The sequence below is a fragment of the Colletotrichum phormii genome (assembly GCF_030913505.1).
Source record: "Colletotrichum phormii strain CBS 102054 chromosome Unknown BDP81scaffold_9, whole genome shotgun sequence".
In the NCBI taxonomy this organism is placed as follows: Eukaryota; Fungi; Ascomycota; class Sordariomycetes; order Glomerellales; family Glomerellaceae; genus Colletotrichum; species Colletotrichum phormii.
Window position 1 is genome coordinate 429,849 of NW_026851451.1, and position 24,720 is coordinate 454,568.

Genomic DNA, 24,720 nt, shown 5'->3' on the forward strand with positions numbered 1-24,720 from the left:
GGAGGGACGAATTGTCGGATCAACAGCGGTCTGGATGGGCCAGGTGGGTGGCAGATCCGGCATCTTTGTGGGCGACATCAAACGAGCGGCGCTCTTGGGTGGAGGCGGAGGAACAAGGCCAAGGGGCGGTGAAGCAATCGTAAATTCGGTCGCGGTGGAGGATTTCTGGCTCACGGAACGATCGAGGGTCTTTTGCGTTTTCACGCTCATAGTCCTCTCCACGGTGCGTTGGCTAGCCGATCTGTCCATCGTCTTAAATGGGCTCAGGGGCCTTTCCGGCCGTTGCGGACGAGGCGGAGAGATGCTGCTCACGGGTGCGGTTTGCGGGGGCGTGGCCGGTCTATTCTCGTTCTCCAGCTCCTGGAGGGTCTCTGGCATCTGCCTAGGCGATCTGCGTCTGATTTCCTCCACGCCGGGAGAAAGCTGGGCGGACGAAGTCGTTGCGGGAGGGTTCGACATGAGCCCAACCGACCTGAGTCGCTGCGGTTTCGCGGGAGGCGATTTCAGACCGATTTCCTTCCTCTTGCCACTCTGAGCACGCTTGAGAGCCCCTTCCGGAGTAATCGCTGGGGGCTTAGGAGCCGGGCGCTGCGCGTTGAAACTCGAATTCCTTTGCATCAACGTCATATCGTTGCCCCTCTTCTCCCTATCATTCTTGGCAGCCGTGGCTAGGTCAATGGTGGCGATCTTACTCAGGGGGTTCTGCTCTCCGCTGTCCTGGAGGATCGGGTTGGAAATGGCGTTCTTGATGTTCGAACCTGGTCCAATCTTGTCAAAGATACTCCGTCCCTTCATGATGTTAGGCCTTGCGTCCATGCTCCTGCTTTGCCTGGGAGGAGCCGTCTGGGCCCGAATCGGTGGGAAGAGCTGGCCGTGCACGGGAACACCGCCAACACCAGTAGATGCCTGACCCGGGGCGATGCTAGGTATGGTAGGCAGAGCGATGCCACCTTCACCAAAATCAACAGGCTGGTTGAATGCCGTGACAGTCGTAATCGTGCCTCCCTTGAGGTCCTCGTATCGCGACGGCGGATAGTCGGTATCTGAAGTTGAGATGTCTCTGCTGGGACTGATGTTTCGCGGGGACTGGGCATCCGGGTGAACTTCTTGCTTTGGGCGAGGGGGCAGCAAGATTCCGAGATAGCCTGTAAGGATGCCTGGGAAGTAAGTGTTAGCGGATTTGGCGCAGCGAGTCGAAGGCTTCCCCACGTACTGAGGAGGATTGACAGGCCAGTGGCGGGGAGACCAGTTCTGAAGATCAGCTCAATAGTGTCTATGCCCAGAAGCATTGGGATACTGGTCTATCAAGATTCCACGTGATTAGTACTATGATATGCCAAAGCAATAGCATGTAGAACATACCGCCGTCCAGAGGGCGAGGGCGCCAATGGTCCAGAAGATGGCCTTCTTCACTTGCACGCTCGTGATGCCAATCGAGTTGGCTCTGAAGGCGAGCGCGGCAATCACGGCGAAGTCTGTGACTATGACGGTGGCACCGATAGCCAGAAGATCATTCCTGGCTACACAGACGGTGGCAATCTGAGCCTTTTGGAACCCAACAAAGACGGCGCCCAGAATAAATCGCACGCCGAGGACCGCTTGGTAGACCATGGCGCTCGCCGGCGCTCTCGCGTTCGCGTTGATGGCCCATAGTAGAAACTGCTCGATGGCGAATCGGGCGAGTTGATCGAAGATGGTAGTAAAAATTACGGTGACTTGACATCCGGCAGTCGAGGTTGGATTGAGTGTGAGGCCGGTGAAGTCTGTTTGAGCCCACAGGGCCGATGATACAAGGAATGTGATGAGGACCAGCCTCAGGCCGTCCCGAAAGATCTTTGAGCCATGGCCCTTTGCTAAAGGAAAGACGGCGGGGGTCGCGGCTTGGATGACGATTCCACTGTTTGCCAGAATAGTTAGCGCAAATGTTCTTCCTCCGTCTTCACGATTCCCTCCTCTCTTCCGTCGTCTCCCACGGCCTCGTAATCATTTCTTCACGCCTCTTCTCCACCTCGAGGCTCCCAGCTTTCCCTATCGTCGACGATGGATGGAGGTGATGACGGGCAACTGACAAGGTAAGGGCCGAGGCCAAGGCCTGAACAATTCCTGGAATGAACATTTCGTTTGTCGGGGCCGCGGGCCGGCCGGGAATAGGTTCGAAGAAACCCAGTCAATGGGGAATGTTGAAGGAAAGAAAAGTCTTAGTGAAGGAAACGAATCATGGTGAGAATGCCTTCGTACTATCGTAGTATTCCACAATCAAAACAAAAGGAACATGACAGGAAAGATGCCCCACGATGTACACGAAGTGGCAGATAGATGGTATGAAGGATGACAGGACGGAGATGTGTGAGGGCGCGCGGTAGGACAAGCAGAGGCGGCTGTTCTCTCGATACTCTTCGGGGACGCACCAGAGGGGAGAGCAAGACGGGGGGGGGCACAGAGGATACCAGCAGTACCAGCAGATTGTAGCCTGAGTACGAAGTATCAGGCGTCGTCTCATAGAACGGGCGTACTGTGGTAGCCTATTTCCAAGGTTATTCTCGGTATAGGGTCCTGGAGGATCCGGCCAGATGTTACCTCAGCGGATGGTCTAAGCCAATCCCAGGGCCAGAATCGGTTGAAATGATGTCTGGTCCTCTGAAGAGTCGAGGTGCAAAAATGGGATACTTGGAAAAAGGTGCGGATTCCACAGTAAACTCGACAGAGCAGTGTAGGAGGGAAGAGGGTCTCAAACCGGCCGTGGGCAGGGTGCTGTGTGAGATCTCTCGATACGTCCTTCATGCCGGCACTGATCAGGGGCGGTGATTGGGCTGGCGGCAAGGCTGACAAGGGTTAGAACCTTGTTCTATCCACCACGACGCCGTGGCATGCGTCGACTCTGTTTCAGCGTCGAAACCTACGATGTTCGGGATGGAGGGGTCCAGGGCCGGCCAGAGGCCCCATTCCATTCCATCCGTCTTGACTTTTTTTTCTTTTTCTTTTTCTGGTCTTTGGGTCTGGTCTGTCTGACCGCCCTCTTCTCAATTCGCCTCTTGTTCTTTGGTTAGTCTGGTCATCGGAACAGGAACGTCAGACCTTTTTTGTGGGCTTCTTCTCAACCAGTCTGGAACGACTTGGACTTGTAATAGCTGGAAACAACTTAGAAGAGCAGCGCAGACCTTGACCACACTAGTTGTGCCCTGCCGTCATCGTCCAATGGAGTGGCGATGGCTAGTTGAGGCTCAACTTTGGGGCTAATTGACCCGCAGACTTGCAATGGCGCTTCGCCGAACAATGGCCCAGTGCTCCGTACCGAAGTGACATTCTGAAGACTGGACAGAGGATAGACTCGGCCAATTGCTGGCCGTACGTGGCAACAGACGCAGCCTGCCCTTGCTGTTTGACAATTGACGTCTAACTTTGACGCTGGCCTCGCCATGAGGGAGGGGGAAAAGAAGGTACTGAGGTGCATTCCTCGCGTCAGGAACCTGCGCTTAGCAAAAGGGAAGCTGGGAATAGAACGTTCATTCGACGCAACGGCGATCCCCTGTGCAGCGTGCCTCCTTTGGAGCTGCATATGTCCTGGAACTCTCCTGGCTGGTCGGGTCGGAACATGAGGATTCGAACGCCTACTCTCTGGAGAGCAATCGTCTTTGGCAGAGCGATCCTCGGTCATGAACTAGGTGACATGTGTTTCCATCATGCGGCAAGGCACCTCGTCCTCGTCCTCGTCCTCGTCCTTATCCTCGCACTCTCTTATTCGATTGACGAGAGCAGCCGTAGGCACTCCTGCAGCGAGCAATCAGGTCGAGCAACGGGAGATCAAGGTAAGGGAGAGCCAGCCGTAGTCCAGGGAATCGGATGGCGCCAGGGGCAGGTCTGCAGCCGCTCAGACTATAAGTTTAAGGTGGTGGACTGAAGAGAAAAGGGCTGAGGTGTCTGCTTCTGTGTGAGGATGGTGTGCCCAAGAATAGTGTGTTGAAGAAGGCGAGGGTCATGAGGATGGATGGTGGTGGTGGGTGGGAGAAAAATGGGAGATTCCCAGTGTCCCCTGAGATTTGTCAGGGGCTTCGATGTTTCTTGGCGCACCCTCTACAGTGGAGACACCTGACGAGGGCTTCCCTGTGACGGCGGAGGGCTACCCACGAGGGCTAGACTACTTCGAAGAGTGATTCTCATTCCACCTCAGTGATTCCAACTCAAAAGATTATCTGTGAAATTACGTGCTGCAGAGACCGAGAGCACCAGCTGATTAGTAAAGGTCGGATGGTCCAAAAGGCTAATCAATCAAGCTTTGGCCGCCCAGCTGTCTTGCGTTTCGGCTGCTACCGAATCCGACCAGCCGCTCAACTTCTCCTGCACTACCACCATCATCATCAACCAAGAATCACACTGTCTGGTCGCTGGCGTGATACCTCCATCAAGACACCAAGACATCAATACTCTTTGACTCTTGCGCGGGTATGCGGGGGGGGAGGGACGGCGCAGGTACGCACCGGCGGCACTGGCAGGTAACGCAACGCAAGACTTGTTTCTACCGCCTCTGCATGCGCCTTTGTTTCCTAACTTTCCTTCCACTCGGTTCCCTCTGTGCACTTGCTGTCAAATACTCTGCAGTAGCCTTCCTTTCTCTAACGATGATGCCCGTGGGGTCCCGGAAGATATCACTACCGATATGCCACCGTTGAGGCGGAATTATGGAATAACATACAGTTGCTCTATGATGACAACACAAAAGACCATCGCAGCAGCCTCGGCTTGAGGAGAGAATACCACAAAGACAAGTGAAGCATGAGGAATAAGCACAACAGCTTCTGCAGGTCGACGGCGTAAGGTACGAACAAGATTGCTTCGACGACGGTTCACTCATTACTTCCAACTCTCAAGGACTCGGGGACGCCCCAAAGCACAACAAATAACTTTCAGGTCCTGAGCTTGTCCCGTCTGATGGCCCCAGAAGACGAACGTGATCGGCGTCCATCATTCTTACCCCGCCCTCAACTCTAACGTTGTTGTTTTTTTTCCTTTACACCTACATACAGATGATGGTAAACTTTGCAGTCTCGGGCATCGGCAGTAATCCAAGGTTTGGGACAAACGTTCTCTGGAAAAGAAAATAACCTTCGCCGACTTGAGACCTTTGGGGGTGGGGGGGGGGGGGGCGAGGATCAGGCTCGCAAGTCCCAAGTCCGTCGGGCTTTGATCAATAGGCATCACTCAAGTTTCTTCTTCCCAACGGCCTTTTCAGGCTTTAGGCGGGTTTGGAGAATATGACGGTTATTCCGCTGACTCAAGCGATGGGATGGGGTCATGCTTCCAGGTTGACACTCAGATGTCCAAATAACGACGGGAATGTCGGCCGCGGGAGGATTCCACCGTAGAACCGCAGAGCCGTGAACCGTGATCCGTATCGGCGAGAGCAAACCGGGGACGCGCCTCCACACCTTATCCGGTAATTCCGCCTCTGCGCCTCCGCGCCGCCTCGTCCACAGACAACCATTGTAAATGTAATCCTTCAAGACTTGCTGCTTGCATAGCCGCTAGCTCCTTCGCGCCAAACGTCACTAGTCAATGACAGCGGGAGCCTAACATACCGTAGCAGGATGGACCTACTCAAGTCTCAATCCAGTCTGGAGTGGGACTGTAACGTGTGCAGGTTATGCCGCTTGCCGTGCCGCTAACCTCCTTCGCCCCTCCTCCCGCCATCACCTCACTCCGCATGCCTTCTCTTCCTTTCGGAGCCGGGCCCGAAAGGTAGGTACAACAAACCTCACCCGGCCCGGTTCACCCACAATGAGTCAAATAGGTCTACGCGGGATGACGACGGGCGTAAACGGCGTATCTTTTCTTCGTCATGTCATTGGATGGGCGTTTCTCGTTATCAAGTTGGAGAAGGGGGGGGGGGGATGATACAAAGGGAGACAGACAGACGACCTCAAATAGAATAACCAAAAGCGTCAACAAACATTCTCACAACACCAACGTACCAATATCATCAAGTAATCTCAGACAATATCCAACCATGCCTCGCACTGAACTCGAATACCCAAAGGAGCCATACGGCACCGTCAAACGATACAGCCCGCGTGGTATGTCTCACTCTCATCTCAAGAACTCTTCACAAAGCTATCAAACTAACACCTCTCACAGCATCCTACGCCCTCCGCACAATCCACACAATAATAAACACAAGCCCAATCCTCCACGTCTCCTTCAACGACCCTTCCCCTTCCTCCTCCCCGTCCCCCTCCCCCTTCCCCACAATCCTCCCCATGCTCGGCCAAATGGGCTCCTTCGCCCGCCCCTCAGCCGACGAAGGCGACGTCCTAGACCTCTACCTCCACGGCTACGTCTCCTCCCGCCTCATCAACATCTCCCGTCAACCCTCCTCCTCCTCTTCCACCCCAGATGCTGCTTCCCCCCCTCCCCCTCCTCCCCCTCCTCCAGGCCTCCCCGTCTGCATAGCAGCATCCCACCTAGACGGCCTAGTCCTAGCCCTCACCCCCAATGCTCACAGCTACAACTACCGCTCCGCAATCCTCTACGGCCACGCCACCCTCGTCTCCGACCCGTCAGAGCGGCTGTACGCGATGCAACTCATCACAGACGGCGTCGTGCCGGGCCGCTGGGCCGCCTCCCGCGTCCCGCCCAACAAGGGCGAGATGGCATCCACGAGCGTGCTTAAAGTACGCATCGCGACAGGGAGCGCCAAGATCCGGCAAGGTCCGCCCGGGGATGATAAGGGGGATAAAGAAGACGAGGAGGTTACGGGACGGGTGTGGACGGGGGTTGTGCCGGTGTATCAGGTTCTCGGGGAGCCTGTTGCGGGGCCGTATAATGAGGTGAAGGAGGTTCCTGGGTATTTGGGGGAGTATGTGAGGGAGACGAATGGTATGACGAGAGAGGCTGCTTTTGAGGCTGCGAAGGAGGTTGTTGTGAAGAAGGGTGGTGAGGGTGAGTGAGTTCTGCCGAGACGAATGATGAATAGTTTTGGGTGACGCAAAAGACTCGGAGGTATATTAACCAGAACACTGAAAGGAGACCAAGGGAGCCACGAGGGAGCATAATGTAGATGGCAATATATTTTACAACTTGAAAACACAGCCTCATGTAAGTACGCCTACTTCAGATGCGTAGGAATAGCTCATCACAATATAATTACACAAGGTCGGGGTACTGTATATACAGAGAGCAAGCACTTTTCGTCTCCAACAGTACCTTGGCTCTTCATTCTAACCTCAATCCAGACTTTTGGCGAAAGCAACCATCCGTCCCTCCCCCCCCCCCCCTTCAACAGGAACAAAATCACCACAGCTCCCAAATCTTATCCGGCAACACAACCCTCATCACCTCCCAATGGCCCAACGCGCTCTTCTCGTGCCACTTGGTCAGCTGCTCGGTACTATTATCCCGCAAGATGCCATAATCTCCCTGCAAAAAGTGCTTGGGAAACACCTCGTGCGCCGGCATCAGGAACGCGCGGCGCGTGCGGCTGCCCAAGAAGTCGTCGTCCACGGGCGCCCTGAACTTGAGCTTGCCCGACGTCTTTTTGCAAAAGATGACCATGTTTGTAAAGTCCTGGCCCTCCTCTTTGAGCTTCTCCGGGGTCGGGTGCTCCGACTCGCGGAAGATGCGGCAGGAGGGGAAAACTTGTCTGATTGTGTCGACGATGAGTTTTGGGGCTGGGTGGAGGAAGTCGCCGGCGTAGTTCTGTGGTTCGATGTTGAGCAATTCAGAATCTCAAGGAGGGGGGGGCATGGAAAACACAAAAGTATAAAACTCACAATTGCAATGGCGCCGTCTGGCTTTAGGAGCGAGTTGAGACCTTGGAGGAACTCGAGGGTGAAGAGGGGCACGGGCTCGGCGCCTCCGGTGAAGACGTCGTGGACAATGTAGTCGAACCGCGCGTCCGGGTCGTCGACGAGCTTGCGCGTGTAGCTTACCGCATCGGCGATGACTGGGGTGTGGTTGGACGGCAGCTGGAAGTACTTTGAGGCGAACTCGTGCACGACGGGGTCAATCTCGACAATCGTCGTGTCGACGCCGTGAGCAACCAACGCCGCGGGCGTAGTGCCGATACCGAGACCGCTGGTGGTCGTTAGTACATTTTCCATAAGTTCACTTCTGAAATGACTACAACTTACATGTTCAGAGCCTTGGCCTCGGAGTCGGGAATAGCCTTGGTGGTCTTGACGAGCCGAACGGCCTCCAACATGACAAACACACCATAAATGGGCTCCGCGACGCGAGGACCCTTATGCTTCACCCACTCGCCACCGAGCAATGAGTGATCACACCTCATGACCCGGTACTCATGCTTAATACTCTCCAGCACAGAGACGTACCCCGTGATAGACTCCTTACGATCCAGCAGAAACCAGTTATCCGCCTGCAACGTGGTGTTGAGCGAGGCCGCAGCCATGGGCGTCAGAGCATGCGGGTTCAACAACGCCGTGTGCAGGACGGCCGGGATAGCAAACAGCAGCAGCTTGGACGGGGCGTAGACGGCGTAGGCGGCACCCAGCAGCGCCTCGAGGCCGATCCTCGTCTGGAAGAAGGACCGGCCGATGTAGGTCTGCAAGTAGTCGCCCGACAGCGTCTCCACGAACCGGAAGAGGCCCCACGAGCCCAACCCGGGCGCCGCGTCGGCGACGAACTTGGGCAGCTTGGAGAGGCTCACCTTTTCCATCTCCGTCGCCACGCAGCTCACCGAGATGAGGATGAGAGGGAACAGCGTGACGGCCTCCATGACCAAGGGGCCCCAGTACGCAGTCAGCAGAGCGCTCGTCTGGTACAGATAGTACTGGATCGCGGGGACGCAGAGGGCGACGACAGGGAGCAGGGTGGCCGGGTTGAAGGGCAGGGTGCGGTTGAGGACGACGTTGCCGGCCCAGCCAAAGAAGCAGGCGACCATGACGAGCTTGTCGTGGTAGATTGAGGAGGGGATGGAGCCGTAGACGGGCGACATGGCCAGCTGGGAGACGTTGCTGTAGGTTGCGGCGAGGGCGATGAGGATGGTGGCTTTGAGGTATGCCGAGGCCTGCTGTTTGTAGAATCTGCCCTTGGTCTGGCCTTTTGCCTTTGCTGCGAGGTTCTTAAGTTCCTTCTCGAACCGTTCGGGCGTGAAGCCCTCCGGGGCGGCCTCTATCTTGACCGTTGACTTTGGCGGCATCGTGATGGTTGTTTGTCCAGTAATGGCGGGTGAGAGAGAGAGAGAGAGAGAGAGAGAGAGAGAGTGTGAGGTTGTTGTGTGGTGAGACGCAGCTGAGTGAGTGAGTGAGTGACGACGAATATAATTTGAATATACAAGTATGAATTAACAAACGCGGAGGATGAGCGCTCGGGGAGCTCTCCAAGCGAATCAGTCAGTGGGTAAAATATGGAATGAAAGGTACGGTGTATGTGTCAGGCAATTCAACAGCCTGCTATCGAAGATCTCTGGTCTTTCCTCTCTCGCGCGAGCGTGTTTCTCTTGAGCTCAGACGACTTCAAGACACATCACTTGTGATGCGACACAACGCTGTGGGCAGGAAGGGGGGTTTTGTCCGGTGCTCTTTTGCTGCCGTTTTGAAACGTCTCCTTATTAAGGTAGCTCCCTCCTTGAAATCAATTCTGGGGCCACTTGTGTGGCGCGAGCTGTGAGCTGTGAGCTTGGTGTGGCTGATTGATTGATTGATTGATTGGACATGTGGCGGTGCACTGCTCACTCTTCCTCATTCAGTCACCTCTTTTCACCTTGGCTACTCTTCACACCTCACTTTTATACTATCACACATTTCATTTCAACATAACAGTCGGCATCACAAGTGGACTCAAAATTTTTGTATCTCATAGAGACATGTCTCATTATGTAGCTATTGTGACGGGATAGAGAGCCTCGAGACTCATTCTATACAAGATGCCATCGTTGCCCTGCGGAATGGCCCCTTATGACCAAACCCCCCTTTTTAGTTGCAAGAAAAATCAGTGAAAATCAAACGCTAGGTATGAGGGATGGTCGCAGAGCTGAAGCTGCGCTGCGCCATACAGGATGCCATCGTTGCCCTGCGGCCTGGCTCTATTCGCCAGACCCCCCGAATTTGTTTCTTGTGCCCAATGCACAGGATAGCCATAAACTTGACTATGCAGGATGCCATCGTTGCCCTGCGGACCGACCTTCGTCCCTGGCCGGACCCCTTTCATCCTCATAAGTCGGTAACAAAGGATGGCCGGCGGCTACCGTACCATGCAGGATGCCATCGTTTCCCTGCGGACGGGCATCTATACACTCTGCTCGACCCCCTTGTAACTCAGAGTCGTAAAAAAACTCCTTTCTTTAAATCTTCTCGCCCTCAATGATGGGCTTGGCCTCGTCGCTGGTCCACCAGCTGACGCCCTGCTTGCCGGGGTAGCTGTACTGGTCCATGCTGTCGGCCTTCATCTCGACACTGTAGCCGGGCTCGGTGGGCGTCTGGTAGTACCCGTCCTTGATGACGGAGGGGTTGAGGAAGTGCTCGTGCAGGTGGTCGACGTACTCGAGCACAGAGAGCTTGCCGCTGACGACGACGTAGTCAATGGTGCTCAGGTGCTGGGTGTACTCGGGCAGACCGACACCGCCCGAGTGAGGGACAATGGGGACGTTGAACTTCTTGGCCATGAGGAGGACGGCGAGGACCTCGTTGACGCCACCCATGCGGCAGGCGTCGATCTGGCAAATGTCGATGGCGCCCGACATGAGGAGCTGCTTGAAGATGACGCGGTTCTGGCACATCTCGCCGGTGGCGACGCCGATGCCGTAGGGCTTGAGGGCCTCGCGGATGGCCTTGTGGCCGAGGATGTCGTCGGGGGAGGTGGGCTCCTCGATGAACCAGGGCTTGAACTCCTTGAGCTGCTTCATGTACTCGATGGCTTCGGGCACGGACCAGACCTGGTTGGCGTCGACCATGAGGATGTTGCCGCTGTCGTAGCCAATGACCTCGCGGGCGATGCTCAGGCGCCTCTTGTCCTGCTCGACGCTGCTGCCGACCTTGAGCTTGAAGTGGCGGTATCCCTTGCCGAGGGTCTCCTGGAGGAGTCCCTTCATCTTGTCCTCGCCGTAGCCGAGCCAGCCGGCGCTGGTGGTGTAGGCCGGGACGGCGCGGCTGTTCTCGGCGTCCTTGATGCGCTGGGCCTTTGTGGGCTCCTGCTCCTTGAGGAGCTGGATGGCCTCCTCGGGGGTGATGGCGTCGGTGATGTAACGGAAGTCAATGCAGGCGACAAACTCCTCGGGAGACATGTCGGCGACGATGCGCCAGACGGGCTTGCCGAGGACCTTGGCCCACAGATCCCAGATGGCGTTGACGACGGAGCCGAGGGCCAGGTGGATGACACCCTTCTCGGGACCGATCCATCTCAGCTGGCTGTCGTTGACGAGGTATCTCCAGGTCTGGCCCCAATTTGAGACGAGGTCTGACAGCTTCTTGCCCTTGATTCTCTCGACCAGGTAGTCGATCGCCTTGCAGACAATATCGTTCCCTCGGCCGATTGTGAAGGTCTAGAAAGGGAGAGAGGGGTGAGCGACTTTGCGAGACTAGCTACGTGTGGAATCGGGGGAAGCATACCATGCCGTGGCCAGAGTACTTGGAGTCGGTCTCGAGAATGCAGTAGGCGGCAGAGTAGTCACCAGCAGCGTTCATGGCATCGGAACCGGTCTTGTCCAGGGAAGTAGGGAAGCGCACATCGCGCGTCTGCCATCCGGTGATAGTGATATCGAGACTCATGGTGGGCAATTGACTGAGAACGAGAACAATAGACAACTAGAGAGAAACACGGACCGTGATTCTTGGAGGAATGACTGCGGACGGCAAGGAGAATGGAGGAGGGAAGAATAGAGGAAATTGCAACATCACAAAGCAACAGCAGAGAGATTTGAGACCTTTATAGCCTCCGACGATGCGTTTCTTCTTCCCCCCCCCCCCCTCGCCTTTGCCAATGGCCAGGCCACTCACGGGCCACGACCCTCTACTTTTTCCCACCTCGCTGACTTTTACTTTACCCCGAGTCTGGAGTTGGGTCGGAGGGGCAGTCTGTTGCTAGCACTGAACAGCATGAGGGGGACGGAAGAATGGAGGGGGAGGGGCTTCAGTGGAGGGGCATGCGCCGGAGAGGGTCCCTTTTGGTGGGTCTTGGCAGCAGGAAACAACCCGGCCCAGAGACGGCGTGCCAGCGCGGGGGGTTCGCCAGGCCGAGCCGGCTTCGGACCCATCCCCTTTGTGGCTTCTGATTGATGGAGAAATTCCTCCGCCTCGACAATTAGCGTGCCTCGTGCTCGGTGTACGCTCCGCCAGACCCAAGGCCTCGTGCCTCGCAGATGTTGGCGATGTTCGTTGGTGTTGGGTGGGGGGAGCGAATGAGGAAGGAAGAATCCGATCAGAACAATTTCTCTAGTTCCCCGGCATTCGGGGTTCATGTGGCTGGAATTTGATGTTGCGTCCTTAGCCGTGATGAATTCATCTAACGCACGCATGTAATTCTCCGTGAAGTGTATGCAGAAGTTAGAACGGCTCTAGACGGCATCCCAGTGCCAATGGGGCCGTTCTCTCTGCGTTTGCGCTCATCGAGTTGACTTGGCGGCATTGGCGAACGAAGAGCGTGACAATCGAATCCCTCATTGGACTGTACCAACATCTGTACCCTCAACAAGTTGTCCCTCCAAACTGTCTGCTTAAGAAGGCGATCCTTCGTAAGACGCCCAGTTGTGTGTATGGTTCTCGGAAAACCGGTCAATTCTTGATGTCGAATCAAAGAGCGAACCTTGAAACTGGTGACTGCGAAAGACAAGGCCTGGGGTTTGCACATCCCGCCAAGCATGCCCTACGAAAAGAGTAGATAGTTCACGATGCAATGTGGGACTTGGCAGGGGACCCAAGGGCGGCATACCGTATCATCTAAGACGATTGCTGCCAAGAGAGGATCCTACATCTGCATGGCGTTGTCTCGCTCTCTAGCGCTTGGGTGAGATGTTCTTGATGAACACCCGGGCTGACGGTAGGGGTGAGACGCTTGCGGGCGGATTCGAGAAGCTCGATAACTTCTCCGAGACCACCGGACCGCGCCACTTGCTCGGCCGAGACTTCAAAGTACCGACGATTTCCACGCTGGAATAGGGACTGTGCCTGACTACTTTGGTCAACCTCAAGGGATGCCAAGTAGTCCTCTAGTATAGTGTCAGCGCTGAGGGGACTCGGCACGCTCCATCGATCACCCGGGGCGGGCCACGGCTTCTCCGCCTCCCGCAGATGGGCCGGATCCACGACAACGTAGAGAGTACGGAGAGTACGGGAGCCCCACAAGGTTAGCAGGCCGTTCAAAGCCTCTGAATTGTAAAATGAACTTCGACCGTCAGAGGGGCCGACTTGGTGAGGCCCAGGCCAGGCGAGGGCCAGACAACGCAGTGGGGTGGGCACATGAAGACGAAAAACGCCGGCAGTGCTGATCAGACGGCAGGGCCACTGCCATCCAGTGTTGAGAATGATGAGATCCTCCATGGCGTCAACTTCCATGTGGTATGCGCCCAAAGAATCGCCACCTCGCAGTATGAGGGTGTAGGAAGATGAATCACCGCCTCGGAGAAGAAATGGATGAGAAGGTTTGGTGAACTTGAGAGCGCGTGTTGCTACGAGATAGGAGCGATGACAGGCGAAAAGCATGCCAAAGAGAGTGGACATGACGCAGTCGCGATCTGAGAGATGAGGGGAACCAGAAGTGCGAAGTCTGTAAAGAAGAACTCTATCTTTGATGTTGTAGCGGTCGATAGAGCCATCCTCGGCGCGGCCCATGGGATGGCGGGCCAGTTGAACATGGAAAGCGGTCGGGGCGGGCGGGGGAAGGGCAGCCTCCCAAACCTTGTCTTGCAGCTCCAAAGGTAGATTGGGAAAAAGAGTAAAGTCAACCATGGCTGATGATGATTATGATGGTGGTGGTAAGGTGGAATAAAGTTGTTGTAGGTGGTGTAGGCGATGCCGATGCCAATGCCCATTGACTTTTAGATGAGGGCTGATGGATGAGATGGCGAAGACGGGTGGCTGTCGTCCAATACCGGAGCGCAGTCCGGGATGCTTGGACGACGATGGAGGGGTTCCGGAGGCGAGTTTAGTATATCGGCGTCGATCTTGGAGGACGCAAGGGGTTTGTTGGTTGAGAAGGCGAATGGCAGCTGAAGATGAGGAGGGGAACTAGCGAACAAGAGACGGAGGCAACAAGGCGATTGTTGGTTCGAGGACGATTCAATGCAGAGCAGAGAATGCGGGGAAGTTTGCAACCGTTGATTGGCTCATTGCGGCGTTGGGATGATGTCGAGCCTCGAGGTAGATGAAGCACGTCGCGCAGGGACAAAAGTGGCGGAAAATCAAGTTGTCAGGGTTGAAGGTGGGAGGAGGTGGGAACTGGGAATATGTCACTGTCCTGGATTACCACAGTAGAACTTCGTAGTGGATGAGGCTTTTCATGGGCCAATCGACACGGGGACGGGCAAGACGGGGGAGCCTTCCGACGTTCCGCCTGGCCTCTGGTCTCTGCCTGCCCCGAGCGCCTATTTTACCTAGTGTACAGTACGTACTCCGGACCTGTACGTACACCAACCCAGAAACACCAGTTTTCTAACCCACTTCAACTTGCAAGAGAAATGTTACTCAAAGATCATCAGGGGAGTATTCAGACTTGGATTCTCTAGACGGAACACCTGATCACCACGGTAGGCTATTCGCGAGATTTCACCACCGTTGCCCCGATGCCACCCGTCTAATCTCTGACCCCAACTCCGAACTCACTCCCGCTCACCGCGAACCATCCGACATGCCGTCCATCCATTGCAGTCGCAGCCCATCGTCACACGCAGCCCACCGTTGAGCGAATGCGAGTTGAGATATAACCCCGGCCAGCGATCGGGACAGCCCACCAACTCCCAGGCCACATCCCTGACCCGTCAAAAGCCTCGACCGTCTTTCCTGGGGCACATGTTGCAAAGGTGGGATACGATGACGTGGGTACAACAAGGATGCCATCGACTTTCCATCCTCCCCATCCATGTTTTTTCCCACAACTAACTGACAGTGACTGACTGACTGCTCATGGCAAGCCGCAAACACCGACAGACAAGAGCGGGATTTTGAACGCTTCGCCTCTACTCCGTACCCTCGGGTGAGTTTCTCGATATCCACTCTCCTCCACTGGAAAAGCAAACAGGAACTCATGGCTACCTTGTTCAGGCCCAGCCAACTGCGATGTGTTGTCCCAACCTCACATCATTCTCAGCTTAGCTTACCCTGCCTTGCCTCGCAGACGCAGCAGAGTGAGGCATCTCTCATTCTCACCCTACACTACCTTTCCTTGCACTCCTTGCACACACCATCCCGGTATGCCCTCCATCTGTAACCTCTTTAACCTTTTTGCTCTCCCACTGCCCGCTCCATGCCCGCTCCTCCAGTGGGAATCCGGTTTTGAGCTCTGCCTCGTCGAGTTCCCAAAGCCTCCATCATCGTACATGCATATCCCGACCTCCATGCGCGTGGATACCTGCGCTGACTCTGCCTTTTGCGGCTTGCCCTCCTCCATGCTACCTATATCATCCCTCCCTCTTGCTATCCCCTCACACCCACAATCCAACATGTGCATGGAACAGCCCATTTTCTCACGCTCAATTTCTCGTCCCCGAGACGTCATTTGCCGCTCACAGAGAGTCATGAATGCAGTATACCAAAAAGCTCAACCAGCCCATATATGAAATTCTGCAAACCCTAGATAACTCTTCTGCCACAATCACTGGCATTGCTACCAACAGATCAACACACGTTTTAATAGCTCCCGTCTCCTCATCGCCGTCTTCTCACCGACCTTGGTCTCATAGCTATTTACCTTACTTCAACCAGCACAACATGGATCGCCGTCCTCCTGCACAGTCACTGGTACCACCAGCACCAATATCAAGCAATGCACCGGAACCTCCGCAACGCCTACGCCACAGGCTGCAAAAGAAGTTCCTGTCCATCCGACGTCCTGCACCTATCGACCCAGTAGCATCAAACAAACTCAATACCGGGGTGGCATTAGCTGCCCAGCAAGCCGGAACCATCGGCCAACCTTCCCTACGTTTGTCACCAGACCTCAGCGACGCAAAATGGCACGCATATCTCGGAGACAGCAACGCTGTTCAAGAATCAAAACCAAAATCAAAACCCCAAACTACTAGACCAAGGACGCCAGAGAAGCCACGAAAAGTCTCATTCGATACACCAGCGCCGGCCATCATTCCAGAGTTCTCGCACCTCGCCGTCAGCAATTTGACACCGAGACCATCTCTCGACAGCTCACTCAGCTCACCGACCTCGTCCATCAGCACGAGATCGAGCATGAGACGCCATGCAAAGACGCCCATCTACGCCATCGGCCAACTGGAAAACGCAAGCCATGGGAGGAGTGCGAAACCCGCCGAAAAAGTCACCAGCGTCGACCTGATTGCGAACCAGTACCGGGATCTCCTCGAGACACAGGATGCCAGCTCAATATGTACCGACGCCCACTCTGATCCTTTTCCATCACGACAGTCGCTGCACAGCCAAATTTCCTCCTCCGCCACCCGGTCACGCCACAGCGCCGGCGAGACACCCGCAGAGCTCCGGCGTGACATCTTTTCGCCGGCACCGGCGCCTTTACGCCGTGCTTCGGCCGCGTACCCTAGGTCACCAAGGTCCGACGACGGAACGCTGGTTGCGTTTGACGAGGAAGCGATTTACTTCAAGCCCATGTCATTTTCACCAGAACCACCGTCGACACCCCCGCCCCCGCCGCGGAATCGCGCCCGACTGAACCGCAATTCACACTCGCCAGGGGGATCGAGCCAGAACTTGAGCTTGCAGATCGCCATGGACCTCTTGACCCGTGAACTCTCGACGAGCATGTTGGACAATTCGCACAAGACGGGAACAGACGTCTCGTCTCTCCAGGTTTGGGTGATGATCGAAGCCTACGAGAGGTTGAGGGATCAGGTCCTGGAAGCGAGGAGGCAAACGGATGAGTCGCAAAATCTGGAGACCGTGTTCGACACTTGGTTGAAGGCTCTGTATACCCTTCACGACCAAATGACCAGTGACGCGGCATCTCGCGGGAGCAACTACGATTAGGACGGATGGCGGATGATCTACTGTGAGTCTCTAGGAACGGATACACCCGCATGGTTAGGGTAACGGCGTTGGAATAGGTTCGGACATGGCATGTCTGAGAAAGGTACCTCAAGGTACTACTAGGTAGACAAGGTATCCAAACATCAGTATCCAAACATCAGTATCAAAATCCAGTACCAGTTTCAGTCTAGAAGTAAAAGGTCCTCAAGTCAATCAAGTGTGTGTTAGAAACCAGATATTGTTAAAGGAAGCGAGGTAGATGAGCAACCCCACCAGTTTGACAGTTTTGCGGAGGTGCCGAATTCGATGTCATCATTAATTTCCCCCTGGGGCGTGGGCCGCTGTAAGGAATCCGACTAGGCGGGTTCAACCAGCCTTAGGTACCCCGCCAAAGGAAAGGGACGTTTCCAGGGCACATAGCTTCCGCAGACGCGACTCTCGCCGCGTGCACTTTCTTCACCTCGTTCAACATCACCACTCGCATCGCCATCTTCCTGCTCTACGAGCCGTGCACCGTGACACCGACAGAACCCAGCTTTCGATTCCGACACATACGCGCAACTAAGGAAGTACGTGGAATTGCCAATCATGGATGACGATTTCGGTGCCGACGAAGACTTTCTAGCTGCTCTCGCGTCTTCGAACCCAGCACCTTCACGCCCCGAGACTCAACCATCTCGTCCCCGTGTGCAGCAACCGACACCGCAGAAGATACAGCAGCCCACACCGCAGCGCTTGGATAGACCACCGCCCGCAAATGCCTCTGCGAGCGGCAAGATTGTCCAACCGACACCCCAAGCCCTCCCTCAACGAGGATCCGGCTCGGCCATTCTTGTGTCTCCACGGCAGCGGGGCAACCCGGTGCTCGCATCTCTCAAGTCCATGCCGTGGGAGTACAGTGATATTCTAGCTGACTACGGTCTTGGTCTGACGACATGTGCATTGTTCTTGAGGTTGGTTCACTACCCAACCAAACTCCCTTTAGCCTACCTTGGTACCATGCTGACGGGTGTCTGCGCTCAGTCTGAAGTACCACCGCCTCCATCCCGAGTACATCCATACGAGAATCCGAAATCTCCAAGGAAAATATAACCTACGTATCGTCTTGACCATGGTCGATATTCCGAACCACGAGGAGGTCTTGCGCGAGCTGTCCAAGTCCTCATTGGTCAACAATGTCACCCTCATCCTCTGCTGGTCAGCCGCCGAGGCCGCGCGATACCTTGAGCTCTACAAGTCTTACGAGCACGCCAGCTTCAATGCCATCCGCGGCCAACAAGCGTCGACGTATGCTGAAAAGCTAGTCGAGTTCGTCACAGTCCCCAGGAGCGTCAACAAGTCGGATGCCGTTGCGCTGGTCAGCAACTTTGGTAGCCTGAAGAATGCTATCAATGCAAATCCCGAAGAGATTGGTTTGCTCGCTGGCTGGGGAGCTGTCAAGGTCAACAAATGGGTCAAGGCCGTCGAGGAGCCCTTCCGAGCACAAAAATCTGGCAAACGACAGCTAGATCGGTCGGAACGCACCGAGGATGGAAGGCCATCGCAAGCATCGAGGCTGGATCAAGCTGTGCCTCTCAGCAGGGTCCCGCTTCGCGAGATGTCTACCAGGGACTCGGCAAGAGGCTCACCTGCGACGGGCACACCAACGACAACCCAGCCCAAGAGGCCCGCGGCCTTGGAAAGAGGCAATCCAGATTTGGACGAGGACGATGAAGAGGCAATGATTGCCGCCGCCATCGAGGAATCAAGGCGGACTGCTGAGGTACAAGCACAAGCACAGACGCCGGTGCAGGCGCAGGCGCAGACGAAACAAGTTGACAGCGCAGGTGCCAGAGGCGATGCACTTACAGACGGGGTCGCTGCCGCACTCGCAAAGTTGCGGAAGCAGGGCTGAATATCCGTATTCACTGGGCCATCTCGCATTTCGTACAGCCTCAGAAACACGACACAGCCTTGAACATTGTGGACTAAAGTCTATTCGACGTTTCGAAAGGACGGCACGACTTACAAGAGAGGGATACGCGTTTAAGGCGCGGGGCACCTTTCGCACAAGAGAGCGGAAACATCATGACTCGTTATGGAATTCGAAGAAGAGCATAAACGCGGCTTCGAGAGGAAGAACGAATCGAACGATGAAGTAAACTTTTCGCACTTCCGAAGCGACCCTTGGTTCGTCGGTGAGCCAATCACGACGATGCCGGCCTGGAAACAGAGTGCAACCATCAGACGATTCGCCCGGTAAGAAAGCGAGAGTCCGGTGGTAGAGGCATGTCATCATGGTCAGATCTAGAATCTCCAACGCTGTCTCTGGCGTTGCAACAGAGCAGGTGTGGGATTGAATGCGGTGCTCAATATAGGTTGTGTTCGCGGGTTCGCGCAGTGCGGGGGCGGCCTCGACACAGTTTTGCAGGTACCGAACTCAAGTCAAGAGTTGGAGATGAAGATCGTCACGCACGCGTCTGTTATTTCTCCAATGTCACCCTTCTGACCAAGTCAAGTGGTTGACATGGGACGAGCTGGCGGACCTTAGTTCTGACGCCGCGCCATTTCTCCCTATCACGATTGACATTTGGTCCTTGGTTGTGTAACTCTCAAGCAGCTTGCCAAAGGACTAGACTATTCATGCGCTACTCCTTGCTCTTACATGAAATCAAAAGGCACTGCATCGATGCCGAGCATGCCGAGCCTCTGAGATCCAATGATCAGTAGCTCCGATCATCCACGGCTAGATTAAGCCGGGTATAGCGGTCACCGGCACACACCAAGCGGTTACGTATAAAAAGTCTACAAAGCTCGAGCCACATCGACCTCCTACCCCTCGCCCTATATCTATACCCAGTACTTTAAACAGGTATATACGGGCTGAAAAAATTCTAACTAACTTTTTATATTAAAATTATTTAATTTAATTTTTTTAATATAACTATATAAAGGAAATAATAATAGTCAGTGGAAGTCACTCGAGCTTATATACCCCTCGAGTAGAGGTAGGTATGGCCGTCAATATCGCTCGAGCTTTATAGACCTTTTACGCGCAACCCACCAAGCAGTCTTCTGATCCGCCCGTGCCAAGACCCAAGGCCGCAGTCGGTCATAATCTGGAAGCCTTGGTTTTGACTCCGTTGAAGCATATCTCAAAGTACCGAGGAGACACACTGCCTTATACGGAAGGTTAACGAGCACGACGAGTGACAACCTACAGCACCTAGTGGTCAAGACTTGAGATGAGGGCCCAGAATCCTCATCCCCCTCGGAGGCTCGGGTATTGCAACTCGCCAGCACTCGTTTGTTTCCTTACTTTTCCCGTATGCAACTGCAACGCAACGCTGCATTTAACTTTGGGTAGCACTGGCAAGGGGCCTTCCCCCCCGACAGCTGCTCCGCACGTGCTTGATTCACCAGGGACGTCCGTGCCTGGTGACTTTGCCATTTTCAAGATGAGCAGCGACGAACCTGGCAAGATCTTCACTGCGCGTGTTTGATGCCAGTCATTACGGCAACCAGCGGACTCGGCCCGCGTGGACGGCTCATCACTCGCCCTACCAATGGTGCAACCCACGTTCTTCTCAAGAACAGTTCGTCTGACTCTGGGTGTTAGATGCCACTCAGTCTCATTCTACTGGGGTTGGTGGGACTTTGGGAGGTGGAGGGTGATATCGAAAGGAACAATAATCAAGGAGGGCGAATATGAGCCGGAGATGGAAAGGATAGACACCGGGTCGCGAGGACCACCTACCACGTCGAATAAGGCACAACAAGCAGCAGCCGACGTTGCAGACGCAGAAAGCGGGCAGAAGCAGGAGAAGAAGCAGGGGCAGCTGGTGTGGGAAGAAAAAAAGGTCCGCCCGACTATGAGACATGGAGCAGGGGCGAACGCAAAGTCCGGGGGAGCATGGATGAGAAACAGAGTTTATTCATCTCATGCTGTGCCTGCGTGGAAAGTGTCCCAGTTTCCAGGTCCTCCCTCCCGAGTTTCCCAGAGTTTGTCGATTCCTGGGGGTTGCGTGATTCCAACACCCCCGACTGACCACATTGTCATTTCGTTAGTCTTTGCGCGCCCCAATAATGCAGTCGACGTAGATATATATATGTTCGACCGCAGCCTCTCTCTCTGTGTTCCCCTTTTCGTCGTCGTTCGTCCGGACCTTACTTCGTCTGTAGTCTTTCTACTCCCAGGACCGACATCTAATAACTGGAGGCTCTCTGTCGCGACATGATGCAGCTGTCAATGCGTGGACTGGCCATCGCCGGGCTCCTCGCCCAGGCGTCAGCCTCTCCTCAAACTCCTCTGCCGGCCGCCGCGCCGCAGTATGTCAACCAGCCTGAGAGGGCGGCAGCCGTCAAAGAAGCATTCCAGCGCTCGTGGGACGGGTACCGCAAGTTCGCCTTTCCGAATGACACACTCAGGCCCGTGTCAAACACGGCTGAGAATGACCGGTACGTTCGACACTTTATCCAAAGAGGCAGCGCAAAGGCCCGTCTTCTGACAATGTTTTATGTAGAAATGGTTGGGGCGCCAGTGCTGTGGACGCTTTGAGCACTGCCATCCTCATGGAGAACAAGGACGTTGTGGGACAGATTCTAGACTTTATACCGACTATCAACTTCAACGTGACGGACAGCGAGGTCTCTGTGTTTGAAACGACTATCCGATATCTTGGCGGCATGTTGGCAGGTGAGACAGGATTCGCAATGTGAATGGTGGTGTTCTCCTGCGATGCTGATATAACTGAATAGGACATGACTTGCTGAAGGGACCTCTTAAAGACGTCACCAGTGACCAGACCGGTGTAGACAGTCTTCTCACACAGTCGAAGAAGCTCGCAGACAACCTCAAAGTCGCATTCGATACAGCAACCGGCATCCCCGACAACACGCTCATCTACGACCCCAAACCGCGCAAGCAGGGCTCTGACACGAACGGCATTGCGACCATTGGAACCTTGGTGCTGGAGTGGACTCGCCTGAGCGACTTGACGGGGGACAAAGAATACGCGGACCTGTCACAAAAGGGCGAGAATTTCCTCCTCAAGCCCAACGAGGAGGTCTTTCCCGGTCTGCTGGGTACGGACGTCTTCATCGCAAACGGGACATTCGCGGATAAGTCTGGTGGCTGGAACGGAGGCACCGACAGTTTCTACGAATACCTCATCAAGATGTGGGTGTACGACCAGAACCGCTTCTCCCTTTACAAGGATCGCTGGATTGCTGCGGCCGATTCATCGATCAAGTTCCTGGCGTCGAGCCCGACTACTCGGCCTGATCTGACGTTCTTGGCGGCGTACAGCAATGCGAACCTGAGGTTCGTCAGCAGCCATCGTAAGTTGATCCGTTACTTTTGGACATGATCAAATACTAAAATGTTCGTCTAGTCGCGTGTTTCGATGGTGGCAACTTTATCCTCGGTGGTCTCGTTCTCAAGGAGCAGAAATACGTCGACTTTGGCATCAAGCTGACCGAGGGCTGCCGCGAGACATACAAGCAGACGGCGACTGGAATCGGACCGGAAATATTCCGCTGGCAAGACAACACGCCGCCAGTCAACAAGACGCTCAACCCCGACCCGCCCGCGAACCAGATAGAGTTCTACCAAAAGGCAGGCTTCTGGATCAGAGAGGACGGTGCCGGTTACGTTCTCAGACCCGAGGTCATTGAGAGTTACTACTACGCCTACCGCGCCACTGGCGACAGCAAGTACCAGGACTGGGCCTGGGACGCTTTCCTGGCGATCAACAAGACGTGCAGCGCAGGGAGCGGCTTCTCGTCCATCACCAATGTCCAAGATCCGAAGGGAGGGACGGCGGACGACTTCCAGGAGAGCTTCTGGTTTGCCGAGGTCCTCAAGTACAGCTACTTGATCCAGGCGACGGATGCCAAGGTTCAAGTCGAAGTGGCGGACAACAAGTTTGTTTTCAACACTGAGGCGCATCCGTTCCAGATCGCCTAGAAAGCTAGAACTTGTACGGGGAGAAGGCCAAGGTTGTGATGCATTCATGAGCAGGGGTGGATGGGTAATATTGATAGTTGGGCATAGATAACTACCCATTATGAATAATTGCATTTTTGTTTTTTTCTCTTTTGATAAGTTGATACGTCTTCTTCCTAGACGTGATCTTTGTCGTTTCCTGTCTGCCCGCTATGAGCCGCCGTCTCTCTTGGCGTATTCCTCCTCCATGGCCTCTTCGTAGAGCCGGTCGGCCTCGAGCTCGGCTTCCGTCTTGGAGCGGGTCGTGCCGGCTCCCGTGTTTGCGCCGGCGCCGGTGACTTGGCCCGTGTGTCCCGTTTGCTGGTGCTGGCTCTGTTCGTTGGTGGTGGTAGTAGATTGGGCTGGTTGTGTCTTGGGAGGTTCGTCCTCTGGGACTTGGGGGACGCCTAGTTTGATGGGGAGACCCATGGCGATGACGTAGTTTGGTGGGATGGTGGGATGTTCAAGGGGATGTTGGAGAGTGGTAGTTGGATGTGGATGTGGATGATGATGAGGGTGAGTGCGAGAGAGTGCTTGTGAAGAGAAGTGTGGCTGGAATGAGGCTGGTGTGGATTAAAGCAGGTAATTTTATAAGTAGTAGGCCAGGGAAATTGTAGCTGGATGGAAGATTCTACGTGGCGGTATTCGCAATGGGGAGTCAGAAGAGTCTCAATAGCATTGCTTGTCATACAGTACTTTGTGGCGAATCATGGGAGGGAGCCCGAGCTGTTCAGTTTAGCTGACCTAGGGACGCAGCGAGCTCCGCTATTCGCCGTGGCAGTTCGGATCCGAAGCTGTCTTCGAGCCGATCCGCCCCACACCTTTGTGTCTCCGGATGGAAAAGTGTCACGGCTTCTTGCGTCCAACCTAGGTAGCCAGAGTGAGGTACGTAGGTTAGGGAATGTAGTCATACACGTGCTGTGTTCACCAGGCAGCCGGGATCGAGATCTGGGTGGGACGGGATTGATAGAGGTCTGGCCCGTGCCATGATCTAGATGTCTTGAATGTTTGGAGCACTCGTGTCTCTGTCTCTCTCTATATGTGTGTGTGTGTGTGTGTGTGTGTGTGTGTGTGTGTGTGTGTGTGTGTGTGTGTGTGTGTGTGTGTGTGTGTGTCTTGCGTACCGGGAAGTGGGCGAGGGAGAGGAAACGATTTAGAAGTTTGAGCCACGTTCTGGATGAGACACGAAAACACAGGATCTGTTCCCCGGAACGAAAATGCTCGAAACTTTGCTTGTGATGGGACTTGAAGGCAGAGTCAAAACACAAAAAAGTCAAAGAGTACTGCAACGTTTTGGCTGTTGAGTTCAAGGTATGCCATAAGGGGGCCATGGGATGCAACTTGTAAATAAGACCCAATGTTACAGCAGTATTTGGCAATCTGCAACCTGTGAATGCTTCAGTAGACGCAAAGGTTTCCCGGTGGGATGAGTCGGACAAGGCCCTCGTGGATGAGTGTTCCTGGAAAACTCAGGAACGACATTGCGACTTTGCAATATTGGTGGGAGGGGGGTACCACGGCAACGTCGTTCCTGGTGATGTGTGTGTGTGCGCGCCTGGACCACCCAGAGATACAAGATACTGCCTACTCTAAATCGACTCGACCAGCCACGTAAGATCTGTCTCAATCGTGCTTGGGCGA

The 24,720-nt window shown here is 54.8% G+C and overlaps 11 protein-coding genes across 11 annotated transcripts; 5 read left to right on the top strand and 6 right to left on the bottom strand.

Annotated features, from left to right (window-relative positions):
• Positions 1-201: 201 nt before the first annotated feature.
• BDP81DRAFT_266952 (uncharacterized protein) lies at positions 202-2,116 on the bottom strand (the record flags this gene model as incomplete). Its single annotated transcript, XM_060582897.1, has 4 exons — positions 202-1,157; positions 1,214-1,301; positions 1,363-1,897; positions 2,070-2,116. Coding segments are annotated over 4 exons (1,626 nt in total), but the record flags the coding sequence as incomplete, so codon positions are not given.
• Positions 2,117-2,972: 856 nt separating this feature from the next.
• On the bottom strand, positions 2,973-3,928 carry BDP81DRAFT_218139 (uncharacterized protein). The gene has a single exon (XM_060582755.1). The coding sequence runs from the start codon at positions 3,653-3,655 to the stop codon at positions 3,140-3,142; it is 516 nt and encodes a 171-aa protein (XP_060445676.1). The 5' UTR covers positions 3,656-3,928; the 3' UTR covers positions 2,973-3,139.
• On the top strand, positions 3,659-3,928 carry BDP81DRAFT_426577 (uncharacterized protein). Its single transcript, XM_060590306.1, has one exon. The coding sequence runs from the start codon at positions 3,668-3,670 to the stop codon at positions 3,896-3,898; it is 231 nt and encodes a 76-aa protein (XP_060445677.1). The 5' UTR covers positions 3,659-3,667; the 3' UTR covers positions 3,899-3,928.
• Positions 3,929-6,001: 2,073 nt separating this feature from the next.
• BDP81DRAFT_318358 (uncharacterized protein) lies at positions 6,002-6,941 on the top strand (the record flags this gene model as incomplete). The annotated part of the gene is made up of 2 exons (XM_060584352.1): positions 6,002-6,068; positions 6,130-6,941. 2 exons carry the CDS (start codon positions 6,002-6,004, stop codon positions 6,939-6,941), a joined length of 879 nt encoding a protein of 292 aa, XP_060445678.1.
• Positions 6,942-7,263: 322 nt separating this feature from the next.
• Positions 7,264-9,215, bottom strand: BDP81DRAFT_426579 (spermine/spermidine synthase). The gene is made up of 3 exons (XM_060590307.1): positions 8,124-9,215; positions 7,764-8,067; positions 7,264-7,689 (listed from the first exon to the last, which is right to left on the bottom strand). Exons 1-3 carry the CDS (start codon positions 9,149-9,151, stop codon positions 7,285-7,287), a joined length of 1,737 nt encoding a protein of 578 aa, XP_060445679.1. The 5' UTR covers positions 9,152-9,215; the 3' UTR covers positions 7,264-7,284.
• A 1,079-nt stretch (positions 9,216-10,294) lies between these two features.
• BDP81DRAFT_460675 (mandelate racemase/muconate lactonizing enzyme domain-containing protein) lies at positions 10,295-11,717 on the bottom strand (the record flags this gene model as incomplete). Its single annotated transcript, XM_060593677.1, has 2 exons — positions 10,295-11,491; positions 11,559-11,717. 2 exons carry the CDS (start codon positions 11,715-11,717, stop codon positions 10,295-10,297), a joined length of 1,356 nt encoding a protein of 451 aa, XP_060445680.1.
• Positions 11,718-12,884: 1,167 nt separating this feature from the next.
• BDP81DRAFT_449169 (uncharacterized protein) lies at positions 12,885-13,892 on the bottom strand (the record flags this gene model as incomplete). The annotated part of the gene is made up of 1 exon (XM_060592372.1): positions 12,885-13,892. One exon carries the CDS (start codon positions 13,890-13,892, stop codon positions 12,885-12,887), a length of 1,008 nt encoding a protein of 335 aa, XP_060445681.1.
• A 1,977-nt stretch (positions 13,893-15,869) lies between these two features.
• BDP81DRAFT_393772 (uncharacterized protein) lies at positions 15,870-17,114 on the top strand (the record flags this gene model as incomplete). The annotated part of the gene is made up of 1 exon (XM_060587865.1): positions 15,870-17,114. The coding sequence occupies one exon, from the start codon at positions 15,870-15,872 to the stop codon at positions 17,112-17,114; it is 1,245 nt and encodes a 414-aa protein (XP_060445682.1).
• A 588-nt stretch (positions 17,115-17,702) lies between these two features.
• BDP81DRAFT_318216 (DNA repair protein rad10) lies at positions 17,703-19,008 on the top strand (the record flags this gene model as incomplete). The annotated part of the gene is made up of 2 exons (XM_060584340.1): positions 17,703-18,067; positions 18,138-19,008. The coding sequence occupies 2 exons, from the start codon at positions 17,703-17,705 to the stop codon at positions 19,006-19,008; spliced, it is 1,236 nt and encodes a 411-aa protein (XP_060445683.1).
• Positions 19,009-21,151: 2,143 nt separating this feature from the next.
• BDP81DRAFT_218201 (family 47 glycosyl hydrolase) lies at positions 21,152-23,274 on the top strand. Its single transcript, XM_060582756.1, has 4 exons — positions 21,152-21,551; positions 21,617-21,789; positions 21,852-22,433; positions 22,487-23,274. The coding sequence occupies exons 1-4, from the start codon at positions 21,328-21,330 to the stop codon at positions 23,059-23,061; spliced, it is 1,554 nt and encodes a 517-aa protein (XP_060445684.1). The 5' UTR covers positions 21,152-21,327; the 3' UTR covers positions 23,062-23,274.
• On the bottom strand, positions 23,251-23,508 carry BDP81DRAFT_393775 (uncharacterized protein; the record flags this gene model as incomplete). Its single annotated transcript, XM_060587866.1, has 2 exons — positions 23,251-23,412; positions 23,476-23,508. The coding sequence occupies 2 exons, from the start codon at positions 23,506-23,508 to the stop codon at positions 23,251-23,253; spliced, it is 195 nt and encodes a 64-aa protein (XP_060445685.1).
• Between the last annotated feature and the right edge of the window lie 1,212 nt (positions 23,509-24,720).

Excerpts from the sequence above, each read along its gene's own strand:
- BDP81DRAFT_426579 (XM_060590307.1), bottom strand. The coding sequence starts at position 9,151 with ATGCCGCCAAAGTCAACGGTCAAGATAGAGGCCGCCCCGGAGGGCTTC. Across the intron at positions 8,068-8,123 it reads GAGGCCAAGGCTCTGAACAT|CGGTCTCGGTATCGGCACTA; the intron begins GTAAGTTGTAGT and ends AACGACCACCAG. Across the intron at positions 7,690-7,763 it reads CAGACGGCGCCATTGCAATT|AACTACGCCGGCGACTTCCT; the intron begins GTGAGTTTTATA and ends ATCGAACCACAG.
- BDP81DRAFT_426577 (XM_060590306.1), top strand. The coding sequence starts at position 3,668 with ATGTGTTTCCATCATGCGGCAAGGCACCTCGTCCTCGTCCTCGTCCTC.
- BDP81DRAFT_218201 (XM_060582756.1), top strand. The coding sequence starts at position 21,328 with ATGATGCAGCTGTCAATGCGTGGACTGGCCATCGCCGGGCTCCTCGCC. Across the intron at positions 21,552-21,616 it reads AACACGGCTGAGAATGACCG|AAATGGTTGGGGCGCCAGTG; the intron begins GTACGTTCGACA and ends TGTTTTATGTAG. Across the intron at positions 21,790-21,851 it reads TCTTGGCGGCATGTTGGCAG|GACATGACTTGCTGAAGGGA; the intron begins GTGAGACAGGAT and ends ATAACTGAATAG.
- BDP81DRAFT_218139 (XM_060582755.1), bottom strand. The coding sequence starts at position 3,655 with ATGACCGAGGATCGCTCTGCCAAAGACGATTGCTCTCCAGAGAGTAGG.